We start from the raw sequence: 22080 nt of genomic DNA, 5'->3' as shown, positions 1-22080 counted from the left end.
TGAGTCAGGTCCATGAGAAGGCAGCTGGCAGAAGCAGGCACAGGAGGGGGGGGTGTCATTAATTGGGCAGAAGCATCATTGGCGTAAAAAAGTCAATGACAGGTAAAAGCATTGCATTTGGGAGAGAGCTGGAAGCACATTTTAACACAAGATGAAATATCTGGTCCTCTTTGAAGGAGTCTTACATCACAGAGAAAAAAGTCTGTGCTCTGCTGAAATCTATTTGAGTTGAAATAAGGAAGGAGGCTGGTTTGTCCTAAAGCCCAGTCCTTATAGGAAATCTTCCAGAAGGTGGCAGGATGAAGGAAGGCAAAACTTCCTAAAAAGAAGAGGGGAAAGTTTTTCACCTTATTTCAAATTTTTTTCAAGCAATGTAAACGTATGTATGTGGTTTTAAATTACCATGTTTATTTTTCATTATAAAATCAACATATATAGAAAGTTGGAAAAATTAGAGGGAGTAAGTTACCTATAGTCCTATAACACAAACCTTGTTTATTTTCATCTGGTCTGTTATTTGTGTGCATGCGTTTACATGGTTGTAATAATATTTGACATATCTTTTTTTTTTGTATACTGTCATGCAGTTCTGTTTTTTTATTTTTAAATGTTTTATGAGATGCATACAGAAAATTGCAAAAATCTGTACATACAGTTTAAAGAATTTAAAGCAAACCCCTCTGTAAATTCCCCCTAGGTAAAAGACGAGAGTATTTGCAGCTTTCAAGATCTTCCTCTACCATGTGCCCCTCCTGAGATGCAGCCCGCCCCTGCCCCCAGAGATAACCATAGCCTACTTTTCTGATAATCATTTCTTTGGTTTTTCTTCATGGTTCTACCACTATATGCCTTATAGTTCACTTTTGACTGATTTTAAGTGTTATATAAATGAATCATCCCGTATTTACTACTTTGTCTTGCTTCTTTCCCTCAATTATTGTTTTCGAGATGTTGTATGTGGCTGTAGTTCACACTGATTTTCAATTGAAAGGAGAAAAAAGTAGAGGTTTTATTTTCACGCTCAATTTCTATCCCAAATCTAGACTTTATCACGTAGCCCAGGTTTGTGATACTTTTACAGTTAGGAAAACTCATTCTTTCCCCCTGCTTTTGACCCCCGCCACCCCCCACCCCAAGAATGCAGGTCTCAGACTGAAAAGAGCCCTTGCCCCCTCTTTTCTGGCAGTGGACGCTGCCCCCTCCTCCTTTGGCTAGTGTCCTAGGAAGCAGCCACTCTGGCCCACTGGAGGCACTTGAGCTGCAGCTGCCGACCTTCCAAAGGAGCTGATGGAATTCTTTCTGGGGCCTGGAGACAGCTGGCAGGAGCATGAAAAGCACAGCAGGGCTGAGGAATCTGCCTGAGGGTCAGGGGCAGTGGGGGAGCTGCAGGGACCGAGATGGTGACTCCTGGTCACGAAAGGCCTGGTGTTCTCTGACTAAAGCCTCAGTCAGGAGCCGGGGATTCAGTGTGTGAGCACACCTCCCTCTGCTCGTCTTCCAGGGCCCTGGAGCCGCTGGGCTCAGGGAAGGAAGATTGAGTTCACACTTACTGCTGTTTGCCGGTGCTCGTCCTCCCTGAGCCTCAAAGGAAACGCCTCCTTGCCTCAGCGAGTGGGTGGGCACCTAAGAGGAGCTAGGTTGCTGCCCAAATGCCAAAGACTGTGCCTGCGAGGGCTGTGCCAACACAGAGAAGCCTGTCCACACACTCTCATTCACCCTCAGTTTTGCCTTCCGACAACTGCCCTTTCTCTCATCACTAATCTCGTTGAACAAGTGGTCTGCAGCTCCACTTCTTACCACCCTCTCCTGGCTAATCCTCTGGAATTTCACTTTTGGCCCCTGTGCACTCATGGTGTTTGCTCATTAAGCCCAGCTACACTGGGCCAGGCTGGGTCACATGAAGCCGTGGGATTAAAACCTCTTACTTGATCTTAGCCTGTTAAGGACCTACCCCCACTGGACTTATAGACACCTGCCCAGAAGCCAGGCCCACCTCTGGGCTTCACTTGTAGCAGCTCCTTTGTTCTCAACTTGTTTTGTACACTTTATCAGGGACAAGCCCTGTTACTGTGTTTATGCCCATCACATGGACACACTGGGCCTCCCTTCCTCTTACCGCCTTGAAGAGGTGGCCCTGGGGCCGGGCTCTCACCTGTAGTCTTGCCCTTTCCTGACCTACCTGGTCCCGTTCTACATTCTCTACTGTGCAGTGACAAAGATGGTGGCAGTATTCCAGACTCAGGTGCTTCAGTCTTGTGCAGATGGTCCCCAATTATAAGCACCTTGGGTCAGCCCTCACCTGCCACCTGTAGGCCTGGTCCTGCCCAGCCCTGGGTAAATGGAAACAGGGCCTGTGGGACATTAGAGACCTCCTGGTTAGCCAGTTAGGTGCAGAAATAGTTTATGGTTAGCGGAGAAAGGATCCATTATGTCTCAGGGTGGGTGTAACATCGGCCATCGCCTCTCTAACCTCTGCCCTCATGTGCTACCTCTCAGCCTGACTGGCCCTTCTTCCTGTCCAGGTCTCTAGTCCCCAGGTCCCCCCTAGCCCTTGGAGATGCCTGAGCCCCCGATGAGCGATGGACCTTCCCCCATTCCTATCCCCATAGCTGGCTGTCTTCTACTCAGAATCCCTCAGAACAGTTTGCACAAAACTCCCAGGTAACCAAAATCAGGTCCACCATTTCCACCAGCCCTCCTGGATGCTGATACTGGCCTGGGTTGGAGAGGAATCCAGGAAGAGTCCCAGATTTCTGGGTGGTGACTGGGGATGGTGCTGTTGGTTTTGGACAGGTTGAGTGTGCTGCCTGTGGAACATTCCAGTGGAATGATCCGGTGGGCACCGGGTAATAGTGAAATGCCCGCACTTCCTCATCATGAGCAGAGAGTAGGCTCTCAGATTGCTGCTTACCTTGGAAAGCAGAGAACTAGGTGGTGAAAAAATCAGTCACAGGGCAGGTGAAGTCATAACGGGTGGTCAGGAGGCAGGAACAGCCATGATCTTGTCTTCTTTTTCTTTTACTTGTCACTTAACTGTGATTAGTCATTTATTCATAAAAATTGGCCGCAGAAGTAGTTACCTGTGAGGAGCAGGATGTGGGATGCGATGAATGGGCTGTGGCGACTTCAGTGGTTATGACAGTGGTGAGTTCATAGGTGTTGCGTCATTATTCTTTATACCTTACGTGTATGTTACCAATATCATTAAATCTACTCACGAGTTGATAAAGCCAGTTAAGAATTCATTATAAAATTATACTGTGCTTTAATGTTAGTTAAGATTGTCTAGTGCTTTACTATTAAGAAAGGAATTTACTTTCTAAAAATTAAATTCATGAACTTAAACCCTTAGCTATTTCCCGCTCACCTCGAACTTCTCTTTTTGGCTTTTGTGTTCTGTTGAACCTTTCATTTCTTCTCCATTTTCAACTCAAAGAGACTCCCTTTCCAGAGTCACCCCAAGACGCTGCAAGTACAAGTACCACCACCACCCTCCGGCCCCCAGTAGGGACGGCTCTCCTGTGGTCCCCTCTCCCATTGGTCTTTCTCTTTCCTAGGTGCTGATCAGAAACAGAAAACAGCTGCATGTTTTCACTTTCTTTTCCAAACCACTGCCATATATTGCCCTTTGATGCTTTAGCAGATGTTATCCGCTTGGGGCAAGGGACAAACCACGCTTCCCGTGACCTCAGCTGGCTTTCACCCACCCCTGCAGTTACCACCCCTGGCGCCCTTAGGGTTGGCTTAAATGCCACAGATCCTTCACAGTTACAGAGCAGTTGTGTAGCTCCTTTTTGCATGTTCCTTGATACCACAGTGACCAATTGTCTGTAAAATCACACATTTTTCTGTGAATTTTACCAAAAGAGGAAATGGTGAGTCTTGAACCAATGCCTGTTGTTAAAAAGAGGAAACATATGTCTTAACTTGATACCTCTTAGGTTAGTTTTAAGGTCTTCATGCAAGAAGTATTCCCTTTGCACCATTTCTGGCCTGATGGGTCTGTGCTGAGCCCCACAAGCCCCATGGCATCCTCCAGCTGAGCTGCTGGCAGGAGGCACCTGTGCAGGGCAGACTGTGCAGTCTCTCCTTGTCTCCTTGTCTCGCGCCTCCCTGCAGGCACAGGGGGACTGTGGAAGTGATGACAGAAGCAGGCCATTGCAAAACACATTGTCGAGATTGTCATTTCCTTGGCAGGAGTAACACTGAGCGCCTTCTAGGACTGTGAGGTGTGTGCACTCTATGAACGGGAAGCAGCAGCCGCCATAACCTTGACTCTTTACTCGGCAAGATGCCCCCTGTGCCGTTCTGCTTTGGAACTGCTCAATAGCCTTTAAAAAGGCAGGAGAGTGGGCGGTATGGGAAATTTTCTGTTATCCATCAAGACAGTTATTGGATAACAAATAGCAATAATTGTTACTATTTCAATCATGAGGAGGCTTTCTCATGGAAGACTGCCAGGTTATAGTGTGATTCCCCCCTAGCCCACCCAGATGTCCCTGTTTTCCTTGCTTGCATGTCACCTTAGCTCTAACCTTTATCACTCGTTCAGGAACATAAGGAACGCATGCCAAAGAATCAGGAAATTGGGGGATACAAGCTGTATACAGTTAGATAAATCTTGGCATACTGAATGTATCTACCGTCTTGCTATGGAAAGCATCATTACTTCCCTGAATACATTGTGAAAATTTTAAGATCACTATATTTGCAGCACAAGACCACCCTACCAGTCCTAGATTGGTTCCCTTCGATTCACGTCGCTGTTGGTAAAGTCCAGGGACTGGAGGGAGAGTCAGGGTAGACTTTAAACTATGTGGCTGTAGAATTCCATACCTCTGATTAATTTTTTCTAATAGCATTTAACCATCTGGCCTATTTTCCATTTCTGCCTGGAAGAACAGACATGTGGTTTGAAGTCTTTCATTTACATAGACAAAATAGCTGGATGATCAAAGGTTTTGGTTAAACAAATGGAAATGTGTGATACAGCCAGAAGTCTTTAAAGGAGTTGACATTTATTTTAGGGCTCAGTCATTCCTTAATGATTTGATTATTAATGTTCATGTCTGTCTACTGTGCTATCATAGTCAGCTTGAGCTGCTATAATAATACCATTGACTGGATGGCTTAAACAACAGAAACTCACTCCTCACCGTTCTGAAGGCTGGGAAGTCGCCATGGTCAAGGTGCCAGCCGGTTCGGTTCCTGATGAGAACTTTCTGACTTGCTTGCAGCCGTCTTCTGTTCCTCATATGGCAGGGAGAGCGAGATCTCTCATGTCTCTTCTTATAAGGGCACTAATCCCACTTATGAGGGCTCCACCCTCATGACCTAAATATCTCCCAAAGATCCCCTCTCCAAATATCATCACATTGGGATTAGGCTTCAGCGGTGAATTTGAGTGGGACATAGACATTCAGTCCATTGCAGGAAGTTAGCCAGTGGGCTGGATATTGGCTCCCTCCTGCAGTTATGATGTTTTGGAACAGAATGGGTGACTTGAAGCACCATAAATTAGTGACACTGACCCTGACCCTCTCTCTCTCCACCATGATCGCTAACTAGAATGTTCTCTGTATATACTGCCCCAACCAGAGCAGAGAGAAAGACAGTCAGAGCCAGCGGCATGTGCAGTGCTTATGAGCATGTATTTCAGCAATTGTGCTCTAATCCTTTCCCTTAGGAGTTCCCCCACTCCTAAGAGATCCAGGGTATCTCTACACTCACCCGCCCACCTCACTCTGTTATGTTCACACACTTGGACACACACAGACAGTAGGTTCGCTGTGGAAAAAAATGCCAGTAACATCTTTCCTTTGTTTAGTTTAGCAAAGACTAGCAGGGAAAGCTGTAGGAATAAGGTGCTAATGAAGTTACTGGGGGAAGTGAGAAACATAATGAATGTCAACTGTCAACAGCGAGGCGGGACTAGAAGGGATTAAGCATTTTGTCCATGTAGACAATTTGGAAATGTAGAAATGTGTGGGGAGGTTATTGGTGGAACAAGACCATCACCAAACAGCTAGTCTCACCCATTCACAGCTCTGGTATCTGGTACTTAGTGCAAGACACCCATTGTAAACCAATACCTGTCAAGTTAGTTTTAAGGTCTTTAGACAATAAGTGTCCGTCCGCTTTCTATGTACTTTAGTCACTGGGTAATACAATTATTTGCGTCTCTCTCACCCACTAAACTGAGCTTCCTGAGAGCAAGGCCTGTGTCTTTTTCAGAGTTGTCTCCAGTGCGTGACACTAGAAAAGAGTGAAGTTACAGAATATTTTAGTGCATACAAATGTTCATTTTAAAAAGATATTCTCCAAAAGCACCATGGGCCAGGAGTGTGGTAAGCAACCATGCCATATTATCCAAATACCAGTCCAGGCCTGGAGTGTTCCAAGGCCTTGGTAACCGCGAAAAGGCTGAAGGCCAGCAAGCAGTTCTGAGGCCAGGGGCCCCCAGGCTGAAGATGGAATTAATTCTGCCAGAGGGTTGGGAGGGAGCTGACGGCATTATGCGGAGTCAGGCCCAATTGTCTGGCCATTATTTACACTGAAGTGGCTCCACCAGGCAGCTTAAGATCCAGGGCTGGGTCACTCTCCTTCCATATTAGCAGTATGGCTCATGGCTAAGAGTACAGCTTCTTGTGTTAGTCTGCTTTGGGCAGCCATAAAACACCACAGACTAAGTGGCTTAAGCAACAGACATTTATTTTCTCACAGTTCTGAAGGCTGGAAGTCTGAATCAGGGTGCTGGCATGGTCTGTTTTTCGTGAGGTCTCTTCCTGGCTGGTAGATGGCCATCGTCTCTCAATGTCCTCACATGGCCTTACTTCTGTGCATGCACACGGTGGGGAGCGGAGGGGAAAGAGAGCTGTCTGGTGTCTCTTCTTATGAAGACACTAATCCTATTGGATCAGGGCCCCACCCTTATGACCTCATTTAACCTTAAACAATTCCTGAGAGGCCCCATCTCCAAAAACAGCCTCACTGAAAGATGGGGCTTTAGCATATGGATTTTGGGAGAACACAAACATTCAGTTCATAACAGCTCTGAAGACAACTGTCTGGCTTTCATTCCCTGCTCTGTTGCAAACTAGTTGTGTGACTTTGAGGAAGTTCTCTAGCTTTTAAAAATAAGGATTCTGGGGACCCAGTCTGGACCAAATAAATCTGAATCTTTGGGGGCGCTCCTCAGATGAGCTTATTAATGTGCAGCCAGCTGAGGTAGTGGACTTTTTGAAGCAAATCTAAGAGGGTGAACTGAAGCAGAATCCGTCTGAAGAATGGCATGAGTTAAACAGCTGTGAGACTTGGAGAATTCAGCTCACAGAGACACGCCCAGGAGCCTCTGAGATCTTCAGGACCATGTGGCGTACTGGGGACACTGGTCCTATATGACATCTGTGTTTGACTCAGCTACTTAAGTAGCCATAAATTCCTTAGCAGTTTCAGCCTTCTAACCCGTAAAATGCCAGTCCTCAGGTTGTTTCTGGAATAAAATGAAACTGTAGATATCAAAAGGCTTTAGAACCCACACAGCATTTCAGGAAGATACATATTGGTGTTTCTGTGGGGCCCAGCTTCATTCACCCTGAATGCCACCATGTCACGATTCCCAATAAGTCCTACTGCGAGGTCAGTAGGACCCCTGCTGGCTGTACGACCAATGTCCTCAGGCTGTGAAGAAATGTCCTCCTCATCCCTGCTCACTTAATTCTGCCCACAGAGTTCGGGCTCGGTGACCGTGAAAAGCGACTTTGACCTTGACCCATGCCCCCCTCTCACCTTCCCTAGGAACATGCTTGCCAATTCAGCCAGCGTGCGGATTCTCATCAAGGGAGGCAAGGTGGTGAACGATGACTGCACCCACGAGGCGGACGTCTACATTGAGAATGGCGTCATCCAGCAGGTGGGCCGTGAGCTCATGATCCCCGGAGGGGCCAAGGTGATCGATGCCACTGGCAAGCTGGTGATCCCCGGCGGCATCGACACCAGCACCCACTTCCACCAGACCTTCATGAACGCCACGTGTGTGGACGACTTCTACCACGGAACCAAGGTAATGCCCACGGTGCCTTCCGCTTTGGCTTCTTCTGTTTCTGGGCTGCTCCAGACCAGAGCCACGTGAACAGGGTGCTCCCACTGTACTGCTAAAAAGAAGGGTGCTTTCCAGGGGGGCAGTGTGGCGACTAAAATTGGAAATTCCAGGCTAGCTATCACAGATTTCCACGATTACACAAAAGGATGTATTTAGGCCTGTTTTGCTGATCACATCCCTTACCTAGGTACCCAGGCTGGGAACTGACTTTATTTTTATATTTTCATGTCACATAATATGGACCGAGAGGAAGAAGAGAATGATCTGGTGTTTGTTATTGTGCTTGTATGTAGTGGGGGCAGGGGGTTCTCCTGATGGACTCCTTTATGAAAGGCTAAGTTAATTCCCCTAAAGATTGTGAAAAATACGTATGCTTCTTCTAGATGATTTTAATGGCAGACATTATGAAAAAGACATAGCTAGCTATCGTCTGGTATCTCTCCTTGCTTGTTCATTATTTTTAAAAGAACAGCCTGAAAACTACTGATAGTGAGTCCTCTTTCAGAGGGAGTTATCGTGGGCAATATTTAACAGTTATTGAGCTAAGCCTGAGCTACTGTGCTCGTATGTTCCTGAATGCAAAATACAAACATTCAGACCTGTGAAACAAATGAATTAGGAGGAAATTATATTTTGCAAAAGGAGCCACAAGTGGGTTCTTTTACCCTTCCAGAACCTCTGTCATGGCTGTCACCTTTCTGCATTGTAATCATCTGTCATATGCTGGCCTGTCCCTGGACACCAGCCTGTGAGTAAATGATGCTTATCCACTTGGGTCTCTACACCCAGCTATGCATCAGAGTCACCTATGAAGATTTTTTAAATGCAGAATTCAATCAGAATCCCAAGGGCCACAAGCCCCTGACCCTGGCAGCAGCCTTGTATTCTGTCTGATTTACGAAGGACTTGGCCTTTCACGCTTCCTGGGTGAAAAGGATCCCCCAGTTCCTGACCCCGTGGCTGCTGTCCTCTGTCCTATTTTGGCTCATAGCCTCAAATCCCCAACGACCCCACACCCTAAAATCCCACCTCTGTTCTGCCTGTAGTTCTCAGGGAGTCCCTCTCCCAGGCTCAGAGCTCTGCCACTGGGATCCATCTTTCTGGGGGCTCAAGTGCTCCTGCTGCTAGGCAGCCAATGTCAAGGCTCCCTAAACCCTCCCCTGAAGAGCCTGGCCAGGGCTGCCGGGGCAGGCAGGGGCTGGTCTTGGGGTCAGCTCTATGGGCTGGCCCACCTCAGGCAGATGGCCCCGTAAGGCCTCTATGAGGATAGGCCCCCTCCCCAATCCAGGAGCAGCAGACCAGGCCTGTGAAAGGCTATGCTGAGGCAAGGATGCTCGCAGGCCTACTTCCTGGCATCTGGTGCCACACCTGCGCACTCTAGCAGTGCCCGGGGAGGAGAGGAGGTAGGCAGATCCTCCTTACTTTCTCCTCTGAGAATTTTCCTGGGCCCTGCAGGGGATGCTTCACTGATGAAATGGGGTGGCCCCATCCTCATCAACTTGCAGGGTCCTCTTGCAGGTACCCTAGTGGCAGTCAGGACCTTTCTGAAGGGAGCTAGTGTATCCAGTTCACCATCTCCGTGCATTGGAGCCAGGCCAGGCCAGGCCTGTGTTGTTTGTGGTTATTGTTGTTATTTTTATTGAAGTATATAGCATACGTACTGAAAAGTGCACAAATTATAAGTATACAGAATTGTCACATCTGAGCACACTCTTGTGACCAGCACCCAAGTCAAGAAACCAAACATTGCCAGGACCAGAAGCTCTCCCTTGGGCCCCCTCCCGGTCACTACTCCTCGCCAAGGATAACCACTATTCTGACTTCTAAGGCCATAGTCTTTAAAAAAGAACAGCTTAATTGAGATATAATTCATACACCATACAGTTTACCTATTTGAAGTGTAGAAGTCAATGGTTTTTAATATATTCACCGTCGATTGGTTTTGACTCTTTATGTACATGACATCAGGCAGTATGTACCCTTGTGTTGGCTTCCTTTGCTCAACATTACTTTTCATCCAGTGAAATTCATCTATGTTGTTGCATGCCATTCACTTTTATTGCCCTGTAGTATTCCACTGTATGATATACCACATAGTACTTAGCCCATTCTGCTATCAATGGGCATTTGGATGGCTGCTAGTTTGGAGCTATTACAAACATTGTTGCTATGAACATTCTGGTACATGTCTTTTGGCAAACATATATGCACACATTTCTGTTGGGCATATCCCTAGAAGTGGAATTGCTGGGTCATAGGGTAACGTATATTCAGTTTTAGGAGATTCCGCCAAATCGTTTTCCAAACTCGTTGTAACAATGTATAGTCCCAGCAGTCGTGTAAGAGAGGCCACAGTATTTACTATCAGCATAACACTGATAACCACACTGGTCCATGCTGGGGTCGATTCTGTAGTATACTCAGGCCTTGCACCAAAAAATTGTAACTTACTGGTTACGGTCCCCACTTGGGAGACCGTTAGTCCATGGCCGGGTGCCACTCTGTCACTACTCTGTCTATGAGCTCTTGGAGGGCAGACTGGCCTTCTTTGTCATCTTTGCCACACTGTCATCTGTCGGGGCCTCATTAGCCAGGAGTGACAGATTTTCCCCTGAGAGCGCTTAGCTCTTTATGGCCAATGTAGACCTCTGCCCATGTATCTCTGTGCAAGGTGGAGGGTAACTCTTGATCTTTTCCAGGCTTCTAATCCAAGGGAACAGCTCCCTCTGGAAAACACATAAAAGCCCTTGTGTGATTACAGGCCCCAGCTCTCCCAGTTCCTGCTGGTTTAGGCTACCTCAGGTACCCCCATCCCAGTCAGTCCCTAGTTGTGGGGAATTTAAGGGCCCATAGACCCCAAGGTACCCTGGCTGCTGGTGACACCTAAACAGCCCTTTGGTTATATCCATCCCCTCAGCAAGATGGCACTTTGTCCTCGTGCCCCAGCTCATACTGAGCTCTGTTTCATAACACAGCCATGACCCAGTTCTCCCTGGACCCCTTTAGTAGACCCTTCCCAGAGCCTGCCTCAGGCATCCCAGCCTCCCAAGAGCTGGCTTCCTGCCCCAGTATCCCCTCCCTTCCACTCCTGGATTACCCCTCCTCACTGGTGCTTCTACCACTGGCTATTTTGGCTTTCTCGTTCCTCCAGTTCCTGACAATCTCCTGGGGAGAGAAAATGCTCTCCTTTTGCAATGCTGCTCCCAGGGACATGTGGATTTAATTATTCACATGGCCTGTGGCTCTCGCCCTCACGCAGAGGCTGAGCACCCGGAAAGATCGCTGCTGACCTACTTTGTACCTTCTAAGAAAGGTAGCAGTTGCTTCACTTTAAGCATCTGGGTTTGTAATGGAATAATAATCCCAAGGAAAAGCTCACCCCAGTGATTAGCCTAGAGAGAAAGAGAGATCAGGTTGCATCTTTTTGTTCTTGCCGGACAGAGGACAGATCAGCAGGGCTTTGAACTCTGTACCCCCTACGCTATTGCGAGCTTGTCAATTTGTCAACAGCAGCCGGGGCTGGGAAAACAAAACCGGGGCTGGGAAAACAAAACCGTTGAAGACCTGGCTTTTCCCGCGAGCATCTGGGTCTCCATTGTACTGGGTCTAAAGGGATTTCTCTAGTGCTTCTTGAACAAACGCCTCACCTGCCTTTGCCTCCGTCAGAGGCTGTGGTCGGCTCTGCCTGGCTCCCCTGGCTCTGCGTCTCACCCTCACAGCTGTCACTTGATTCTCCTCCCCGCACCCCACAGCCTCCCAACCCTCAGACCCCGCCCTCCCAGAGGCCCCAAACCTGGGTTTCCCGGAGGTGCGAGGACCACCTGTTTGTTAATAATGCAGACTCCACTGAAGAAAGAGGTTATCTCCTATGGGGAGGCAGGGAGACGAGGGGAGAAAGGGGAACCAGTAACACCAACTGGGTTAATAAAGGTCTAGGATTTCACTTGGGTCATGGGGTCTTTCATTATTATTCTGCTTAACTTCTGTTATATTGATTCTTTTGTGTATATCTAATATTACATAATACAGAATGTTAATGCAGGCTCTTGAGCTCCACCCCACCCATGGTACTGCCTGGCCAGGTGGGGATATCAGAATCAGGCTTTTTAAACCACAGGCACAGACATGGACAATGGGAAAAAGCTCCCTAGATGCCTTTTCTGCTTCCTGCTCCTCCAAACATATATTCATAACCACTGTCTAGGCCAGTGGTTTTCAACCCTTGGCAGCAAATTACATTAGAACTATTTGGGGCTTTTTAACTTAACAGATACCAATATGCAGGCCCCACCCGACCAATGAAACCAAGGTCTGTAGGTCTGCCTCTTCACTGTCAGTACCTGCTAAAGGCTCCCTGATGATTCTAGCACTGGCAGGCGCATGTGTAAGGGACTGTCTAAGCTATTTTGAATGGCACTTTGTCTTGTCATCCCTCTGACCCTCACCTTACGTGCCAGGACTGACATCTGAATCCCTGTTGAAAGCATGGGCTTGCCTTGCCCTTGCCAGTCTTTTTTATTTGCTCCTCTTGTTTGCATTCCAGGGTCCCATCGTTGGAAACCCAAACCCCACCCTGTACTTGCTAAATTTCCCTGGCCCTGTGTTCTGCCCTCCTGTCTATGCCCCATAGAAACCATCAGTGAGAGAGAAGTTGGCCATGGTAGAGGTGTCATCAAATAGAAGTCCAGCTGGGTCTGTCCCTCTTCCTCGAGGGCCCAGGACCTGTGCCAGGACCATCTGGGCACAGAGACAGCCTTCCACTAACTTGAAACCAGCACCAGCAGGGCATCTATTCTTGCTTGTAGTCAACCTACAAGGGAAGCCAAACGCCAGCCAGAGGAGTACTTGACCAGCCTGGGATCGGCCCAGGGAATGTTCAGTGGCATTGCTGAACATGGCCTGCGGATGCCGCATCCCGCCACCCGTGGAGAGTCCTGACCCTACCTCTCCTGCCACCACCCCCCCGCCCCACTGCAGAGGACTGGACCCTGGACCCACTCTGGCAGAATCCTGACATGTGACAGTCTAGGACATAATTGAATTCCCTTTGGTTCCCCGCCTGCCAACATCCATTTCCAAGGCTTCCATTTATCCACTGGGCAGACTCTATGTGCTATTTGCCTTTGAAATTTGCTCTCTTGGAATTAAACCATTCAATGCTGCTCACTTCCTTTCTTCTTTTACCTTGACCCCAGTATTCTGTCCGTTTTTATTTTATTCGGCCAAAATGTCTTTTTAGTCTTTTAGCTCTGCAACAACACTTCTGCTTATCAGGAACTAGACTCATACGATCTTGCTTATTAGTTGATGTCCCCAAGTTCGCTTATATCTTCATTCCTGTAAAAAGCTGGAAGGGACCTTAGAAATGTAATTCCTCCCTCCCATTGATTGGAAGGTGAATGAATTGCCCCAAGTCCCTGAGATAATTAGACCAAAATGCAAGTTTCTCAGTCTCAGGCCTTTTTGACCGCGCTACTCAGGGGCTCTTGAAAGCCCAGAGCTGGACGGTCAGCCCGTTCAGACAGCCTCTCGGTGGGCTGCACACCAATAGTTCTCTTGACACTATGGCTCCAAACTTGCCTGGACCAGAGGAAGGCACCCCAGAACGGACATGCGTCAGGCAGACACTGGAGAGTACTCTCCGCCTCCCGGAGATAGCACTTTATGAAACACCACTTATCCTTGGAGGAGTCACACTGATGTCAGTGCTTAGAGCGGGACAGCTTTTACCATTTACCAGTGGTGAGTGTGAGGAGTCATAAGGTGCTGCATGAAACACACGTCACACAGTGCCTGGCACAGTGTGTGCCTGCGATAGATGTTGGTCCCTGGGCTGTGGCTACCTGGGTCCACCCCAGGCCTGGCTTTGGTTTGTCTTCCACGTTCTTAGGTTACTTGATCCACCCACTTTGGGTTTACGGTGAAATTGGCCTACCTGTTTTCCTGGTCTGGCTGCTGCCATACCGTGCCCCTTCTTCCCATTGACCTGCCACCCCCTGGCCTGGCTCAGCATAGCTGGCTCCTCTCTCTACTGTCTTCTCTGAATCACCCACAGTCACACTAATTAGGGAACTCCATGAGTGCTTTGTAAGGTAACTTTCCTCCCCAGCCACACGGAGGGCATCCCTTCGCCTACCTCTCCCAGTGGCACCTAGTACCCACGCAGGGGGTGTACTTGTTTTCTACTATTTTGTAACAAATTACCACAAATTTAGCAATTTAAAACCCATTTATGAGCTCACAGTTCTGTAGGTCCGAAGTCTGGGCACAGTGTAACTGGGTTCCCTGTTCAGGGTCTCCCATTCTCAACTGGAGGTCAGAATCCTCTGCCAAGTTCACGTGGTTGTGGCAGAATCCCTCTCACACTTCAAATCTCCCTGACTTAGAATCTTTTTCACCGGGAAGAACCCGTCCCTTTAAGAGCTCACCTGATTGGCTCAGGCCCACTGAGAGAATCTCCCTTTCTTAAAGTCAACTGTGCCATATAACATAACCTAATCATGGGTGTGGTACCCATCTATTCACAGGGTCCCGCCCACTCCCCGCAGGAGGGGATTATACAGGGTGTGGGTCACAGAGAGTCATCCTCTCCCATAGGGGCTCACTTGCAAAGACATGGCCATCCTCTAGACACTCTGCCCTGGTACATCTCTACTCCACCAATTTTGCTTAAACTACTTAAACATTTTGAAGACTCCTCATTTATATTTTTTTCATCACAAGTCACCTGGGCCACCCTTTACTTCACAGCTTTCTGTGCCTCATGTTATCTCCCTGCTTGAGAACCTACAATGGCTCCCTGGTGACTGAGACATCAAGTTTGGATCTGAATCTTCACCCTGGGCAACTCCCCATCTGACCGTGTGCTCCCATCTAATCCTCGTTCCCACCCGCGCCCCAGCATGCTCCGATTCATCAGGAAGATGGTTTTCTCAGCCCCCTCCCCTGTGAACTTCCATGCTTCCTCCTGCCATCCCTCCCCACCCGTCCATAGACCCCTGCCTTCGTGGCCTACCTCACTCATCTCACATTTCCCTCCAGCCAGTTCAGCTCCAGGACCCCATTTTCTTCTCACCAACTGCAATAATTTGTCATCCTGGGGCTTTCAAATGGTTTCCTGTGAAGTTGATCTGTCAGCTAGATTGAAGACTCTTAGGGCAGAGATCACGATTCATATTTAAGTGACGACTCACCACAGAATTCACATAGCTTTCAGCATATAGTAGACGGTCAAGAAATAGATGGGTGTGAGCACAGCATGGTGGTTGTGAACACAGGCTCCAGTGGACAGCCAGAGTTTGAATTCCAGCTCCACATTTGCTAGCTGTGCGATTTGGACAAGTTCATCTCTGTCCCTCAATTACCTTCTCTGGAAAAATGGAGATTATAATATTATTTTATATGTGTTCATTGAATTACTGTTTGTAAAAAACTTAAAATAGTCTTGGGTGCTTACTAAGCACCATATGAATGTTTGTTAAAAAAATAAATGTATCGTGCTGATCAAGGACTGACCCCTGGAGAATCCATTTGTACAGTTTCCTCATGAGTACGTATATGTATTACACTACTAAGCATCAAACAGGAACTAAAAAAGCTGCATTCCATTTCAATTCTTAGAGTTGACTGTGGTTTTAGATTTCAAGTGGAATCCGATGTAATGGTGATGAATTCTCGTTAATTTTCTCTCTTTCTTAAAAGCAGAAGAAGCCAGTCATAAACTCTGCAGGCATCAGGAGCTATTTAAAGATGTCCTGCTTCAAATCAGTTATCTTGCTTAACAAGACCTCGCTGACAACTTTCATTCTATTCTACATCTACATTAATTGGCAGGCCAAAATGTAGGCCAAGCTGACCCTTCTTAGAACAAATGGAAGAGAGGAGATCTATCGTTTTCTTACAAATTTTCACATCTAGTATTGGAAAAAAATCTCCTATGGTGACCAAGCAGCTTCTCAATTCCTACAATGAAGAGTATCTGCAAAGAATTTATCTACAGAAAGATTATTGTATTGTGATACCTTTGGTTCAAGAATAGAAATAAACGCACCCTCTGCTTTGGAGCCCAATTGTCTTGGAAACCTTTCATACTTGTACAAGAAGTTCTGCTTTTATACTCTCATCCTCTGGGGTTAAAAAAAAAGAAAAACACATCATGTACTGTATGGTATACTTCAGTGATGCATATAGCACATGAATGATTTTTTTTTTCCTTTTTTTCTTAAAGCCTGCATATTTTTTTAATATTTTAAGAAATAGTTCAATATGGCCTTATGGAAGGCTTCAAAAGTCTCAACTGGAAATATCTCTTCTCCCAAACCTTACGGAGGTCGCCTCTGATCTGAAGTTGCCATATTCCTATGTTGAATGTAAGGGTCTTAGAATGGTTCATTAACAGGTAGCGATGTGTGTAGACGCCATATCTTTTCTCCTTGGTGGTTCCTGCCTCATTGGTCCCTCAAGTTATCAGTGCAGCCAGCCATGTTTTTCTCTCCTCTGATCCTTTCTTACTTCTTGTTAATTAAAAATTAGGAGCTATAAGGATTCTTAATTAATGACTGTGAAGATAAAACCATAGCCAACTATTCTGAGAACTTTCGTACTAACCAATGTTTATCTCATACTACACATCCACATTCCCACTTAAACACTTTCACATACTCATACATTCGCACACTTACACTCACTAATACACATAATTTTCTGGGTGAAAGTACCATTAGAGATGAATGAATCCAACCCCTGATCCGTAAATAACCCTCCTTTTTAGATTTAATCTCGCCACAATATTCTCAATTAATATTTAGAATTAAAATTAAACTTGATATAAGTTGGTAGACTCTATTCTTTTAATATTATTTTTTATTGAAGTTTATTGAGGTGACAATTGTTAGCAAAGTTACATAGATTTCAGGTATACAATTCTGTAATACATCATCTATATATCACAATGTGTGTTCACCACCCAGAGTCAGATCTCCTTCCATCACCATATATTTGATCCCCCTTACCCTCAACTACCACCCGCCTCCCCCCTTACCCTCTAGTCATCAGCAAACTATTGTCTATGTCTATGAATTTTTGTTTCTTCGTTTGTCTTGTTCTTTTGTTGTTTTCAGCTTTATATCCCACATATCAGTGAAATCATATGGTTCTCGACTTTTTCTGTCTGACTTATTTCACTTAGCAGGTAGACTCTATTCTTGGGAAGAGTATTACAGAATGAAGAGGTCATGATTAGGTAACCATGATTAGGAAGCCATCTTTAAAAAAAAAAAATTTAGGTGTTCCCTTTTTTTCAACAACTTGATTAAGGTATAAGTGACATACAATAAGCTGCTCATTTTGAAAGTGTATAGTTTGACATCTTTTGATATATGCATACACTGAGAAGCCATCATCATTAATATAATAAACATATTAATTACCCTCAAAAGTTTCTTTGTGTCCTTCCCCCACCCCTCATATCCACTGATCTGTTTTCTGCCACTATAGGTTTCATTTTCTCACATTTTTATATAAATTAAATAATATAGTATGTATCCTTTTTTAGTCTGATCTCTTTCACTCGGCATTATTAAGTGTGGGGATATTATAGATAAATCTGCTATGAACATTTGCGTACACGTGTTTGTGTGTACCTATGCTCATGTCACATGCCTAATTACCAAGACATGGAATGCCTACGGTATATGGTAGGTGTATGTTTAGCTTTTTAAGAAATGGCCAAACTGGTTTCCAAAGTGGGTGTGACATTTTGTATTCTTTCCAGGCTCCACATCTTTGCCACCACTTGCTATGGTCAGTCCTTTTAATATTAGCCGGGCTAACAGAGGTGTGTGGTGGTATCTCACTGTGGTTTTCATTTGCATTTCCCTAATGGCTAATGTTGAATGTCTTTACATGTGCCTTCCATATATCTGTGGTGAAGTGTTCACATCTTTTGTCCACATTTTAATTGAGTTACTACTCTTCTTTTTATTGGGTTGTCAGAGTTGTTTATCTGTTGTAATTGCAAGTCATTTGTTGGGTGTATGTTTTTGAAAATATTTTTTCCCAGTCTGTGACTTGCCTCTTTATTTTCTTAACAGTGTCTTTTTAAGAGCTGAAGTTTTTAATTTTGAAATCCAATTTACTGATTTTTTTTTTTCTTTTACAGTTCATTTTTTCGTGCTGTAATCAAATTTTTGTGAAATCCAAGGTCACTAAGATTTTCTCCTATATTTTCTTTTGGAAGTTTTATAATCTTAGCTCTTACATTTAGTTCTATGATTCATTTTAAGTTTTTATATATGGTAGATGATAAGGGTTGAGGTTCAGTTTTTATTTGCATATACCTATCCAATTATTCCAGTACAATTTATTGAAAAGATTCCAAAAATCAGTTCACCTTGTGCATGTGGGTCCATTTCTAGACTCTCTTTTCTGTTCTTTTGATCTGTTTGTCTATCTTTACACCAATACCACTCTGTCTTGATTGTCATAGCTTTACAATAAGACTTGAAAGCGGGTAGTGTAAGTCTTCCAACTTTGTTTTTCTTCTCTAAAATTGTTTTTGGCTATTCTTTGTCCTTGGAAACAACCTTGTTAAGTGCAGGCTGCAAACCAAAAACTAAAGAGAACTATAAGCTGAGTGCATTAACCAAGCACTTGACAAACATTGTTAGTCCTTAGTATGGTCCCTTTCTGTTAGCTAGAAGTTAAGAATTTTCTTTAAAAGTTTCTCAAGTTATTTGAAGGGCAAAGAATCTATGCAGGGTGTGTGAGTGTGTGTGTGTGTGTGTGTGTGTGTTTGTGTGTTGTGTTAAAAGGAACTTTGTTGGGTGTTGGGGGTTCAGATGACGGCTACGAGGATATCGTCCTCCATGACAGGGGGCTACATGTTGATGTGGATATGTTGTCTTCACGTGATCCATACCAATGTACAGTAAATTGTGATGACATCATGGGGGAGAGTTCGTTCTTCTTCCTCTTTGGCTTGTATTTAGAGTCAGTGGAGAATAGAGGTAGACTGGGGAGTTCTGAGCGGACTAGATTAGGATAAAACTTCCGTGGACCAAACCTCTAACCACTGTGCCATCGCCACCCTCTCCCCTTCCCTCTGTCAGGTTTCCATTCTTGTTATCCTTTGTTACCACCAGGCCTCCTGGGCTGTAGCTTCTCTCTTTTGGTTCGGTGCCTTGACTCACATCGCCAGGCTTACGACACTCTAGGACTTATGTTTGGGAGAACTCTCTGGTTCCAAAGCTCTAAGTCCTAGACTCAGTGGCTCAGCAAAGATTATATTTTTTCCTGCTCTGTGGAGAATAGAGTGTTCTCCAGTGCAGCCAGAATGGAGCACATTGAGCCCCTGATGGGCTCTGGGATCCCAGACCCCCAGGTGGCACCTGGCTGCACATGGCTCTCCACAGGACCTGCCCAGCCTGGACCTCAGGTCCACTTGTCAGAGCACTTCTTTATTCATAGTACATGTATTTTGATCTTTAAAGACCCCTCAGGCAGGTCTTATTATCCTTCCTTTCCAGGGGGGAAACTGAGACTCAGGGAGACAAAATAACTTGCCAAGCTGATAAGTGCAGGGACAGGTCTGCCTGCCTCCCAGCCTTGACCCCAGCCCCCATTCCTTGGGGCCAGTATCCACAGAGGCCTTTGGATAGCTTCCCTCAGCAGTTTGATGGCACTTGTATCACTTAGCTTTGGGACCAAAATGAGTACTTGCCAACATTGGAATAGACTAGGGAAGAAGAGCAAGTGGGATTCCATGTGGTTTATTTCTAGATTGTTGATAAATCCCACCCCTCTGACATCTGTGGGCAGCCTGGACTTTTAAAAACGATGGTTGTGGCCTGCTTGCCTGTAAACTTTCCCACTTTGGGATTAGAAGGGGCTTTGCTAAGGAGGGTGACAAAGGGCCCCTCTGTGCAGCTCTGTTTTTTAGAATGGTTCCCCCAGACCCCTGCGCTTCTCAGAAGCTGGCGGCCACATTCTCTGTGCCACATAACTCCCTTTGAGGATCATCTCCAGTCTCCATGGTAACTGCATGTTGGGAGGCAGCAGGCGCTGTACTGTGGCTTTGTATTAAACACAATGAATTTAAATTGGGTGCTTGACAGTGAAGATAATCATTCTGGATTAGAGAGAAGCCTGGAGCTCCTCATTTCATAATTTCTGATGTTGGCACAATTCTCAGTTTTAGCCCTGTAATTCAAACCCAAGCCACACCTACCCCTGTTTATAAACTGCGAGAGGTCCGGTTTCACTTGGGCTTTTCCCCACCCTTTGACAGAGGAATCTTGGAGCCAGGGAGCCCCTCAGTCAGGCCAGGGCTGTCCTGAGCACTAGAAGGGGCGGCATAACACAAAGGACGACTGGGGGCTCTAGAGTCCGAGGGACCCTGGCTGCATGATTTCCTCTGAGCCTCCGTTTTCTCACCTGTAAAATGAGAAGAGTAACCTGCACCCTACAGGACCATATTTCTAAAAAATTTCTATTGTAATAAAATATATAATTTACCATTTTAACTATCTTTAATTGTACAGGTCGGTGACAGTATTGTCACCACAATAATCCATCTCTAGAACTTTTTCATCTTCCCCAACTGAAACTCCATACCCATTAAACACGAACTTCCCATTTCTCTCTCCCCCCAACCCCTGGCAACTATCATTCCACTTCCTGCCTCTATGAATTTGACTACTCTAGTTCCTCATATAAGTGAAATCATACAGTATTTGTCCATCTGTGACTGGCTTATTTCAGTTAGCATAATGTCTTCAAAGTTCATCCATGTTGTAGCATGTGTCAGGATTTCCTTCCTTTTTAAGGCTGGATAACATTCCATTGTCTGTTTCTAGCACATTTTGTTTATCCATTCATCTGTCATTGGATTCTTGGGTTGCTTCCACCTTTTGACTATCATGAATAATGCTGCTATGAACGTGGTTATGCAAATATCTGAGTCCTTGCTTTCCATTACAGAATCAGTTTGAGGATCAAATAAGATAATAATTGTTAAGAACATTGCACATAGTAGGCTGTCAGTGAAGGTGAATTTCTCTTCTAAAAGTAAGTTCCGCTCAGGAGCTAACTGCCGCAATGGTCCGATGGCTTTAATGAGAGTGGTGTCACTTTTTGCTAGCAGGCTGCTTCTGTATCCCTGGGACATACTAGTCTGCCATGTCTGGGAAGTAACACAGTACATTCAAGGGTTTAAAGGAAACGTCTTAAGCATGGAAGTAAATGTGCATCAAGTCTCACAATAAAAACCACGCATGCTTTTACATTTCTCCCACCATTTGGTATTCACGTATTCCTAGTTACAAAATGAAAAAAATGTTAGGGCTGATGTATATACTTCCTATCAGTTGTCTATTTTAAGTACATCCTCTGGGAGACCCAAAGCTGGGTGGGATTGCCCCAGGCTGTGAGATTCTGTGCTTAGTTACTATTTCAGTGGTATCAGATCTGTTCTCAGTATTACAGGAGAGTGTGGGATTTGGAATAAAAATACCTAGATCTCAGTCTTGGCTCATGTCTAAAATCATGAGAGGATGAAACGTGTGCTGCACGTGGCAGCTGTGGAGACTGGATGAGGGAAGTACTTTCTGTGCAGATGACCCACTCCTACAGCGCTGGGTGCCCGGAGGGAGGAAGGGGCCAGGTCCTTGGGTTGCTTTGCAGCTCTTCAGGAGATTCTCTCTGGGTCTAGTTTCATCCAAAAGTTTCTATAGTGGGGGTAACTCCCCCGCTGCCTTGGGCCCCTCCCCCGTGAGAATCCTGGAGCCCAGAAACCGTCTTTCTCTGGTCCTCTGAAATTAGCCAGCTCCCTTTGTATTTAGCAATTTGTGACAGAAGAGAAGGGGGCCAGGAGCTCTTGCACAGCCTCCCTATGACCTGTGCATGACCCAGCTGCTCCCTGCAGCATGGCCGTCAGGCCTGTTCTTTATTGATGAGGCTGCAGGGAGGAAGGGAGATGGGGA

At 45.8% G+C, this 22080-nt stretch overlaps 1 protein-coding gene across 1 annotated transcript in view; it reads left to right on the top strand.

Annotated features, from left to right (window-relative positions):
* DPYSL5 (dihydropyrimidinase like 5) overlaps positions 1-22080 on the top strand; it is a 78650-nt gene that overhangs the window by 22545 nt on the left and 34025 nt on the right. The window contains exon 2 of the mRNA XM_019735333.3: positions 7798-8062. Within this exon, the coding sequence (XP_019590892.1) occupies positions 7802-8062 (261 nt within the window). The 5' untranslated portion in view covers positions 7798-7801. The remainder of the gene's footprint in view (positions 1-7797; positions 8063-22080) is intronic.

This window comes from Rhinolophus sinicus, chromosome 2, assembly GCF_057876585.1.
Source record: "Rhinolophus sinicus isolate RSI-liver-muscle chromosome 2, RSI-T2T, whole genome shotgun sequence".
In the NCBI taxonomy this organism is placed as follows: Eukaryota; Metazoa; Chordata; class Mammalia; order Chiroptera; family Rhinolophidae; genus Rhinolophus; species Rhinolophus sinicus.
Note: the sequence above shows the minus strand (reverse complement) of the source record. Positions and strands in the feature narration are given on the sequence as shown.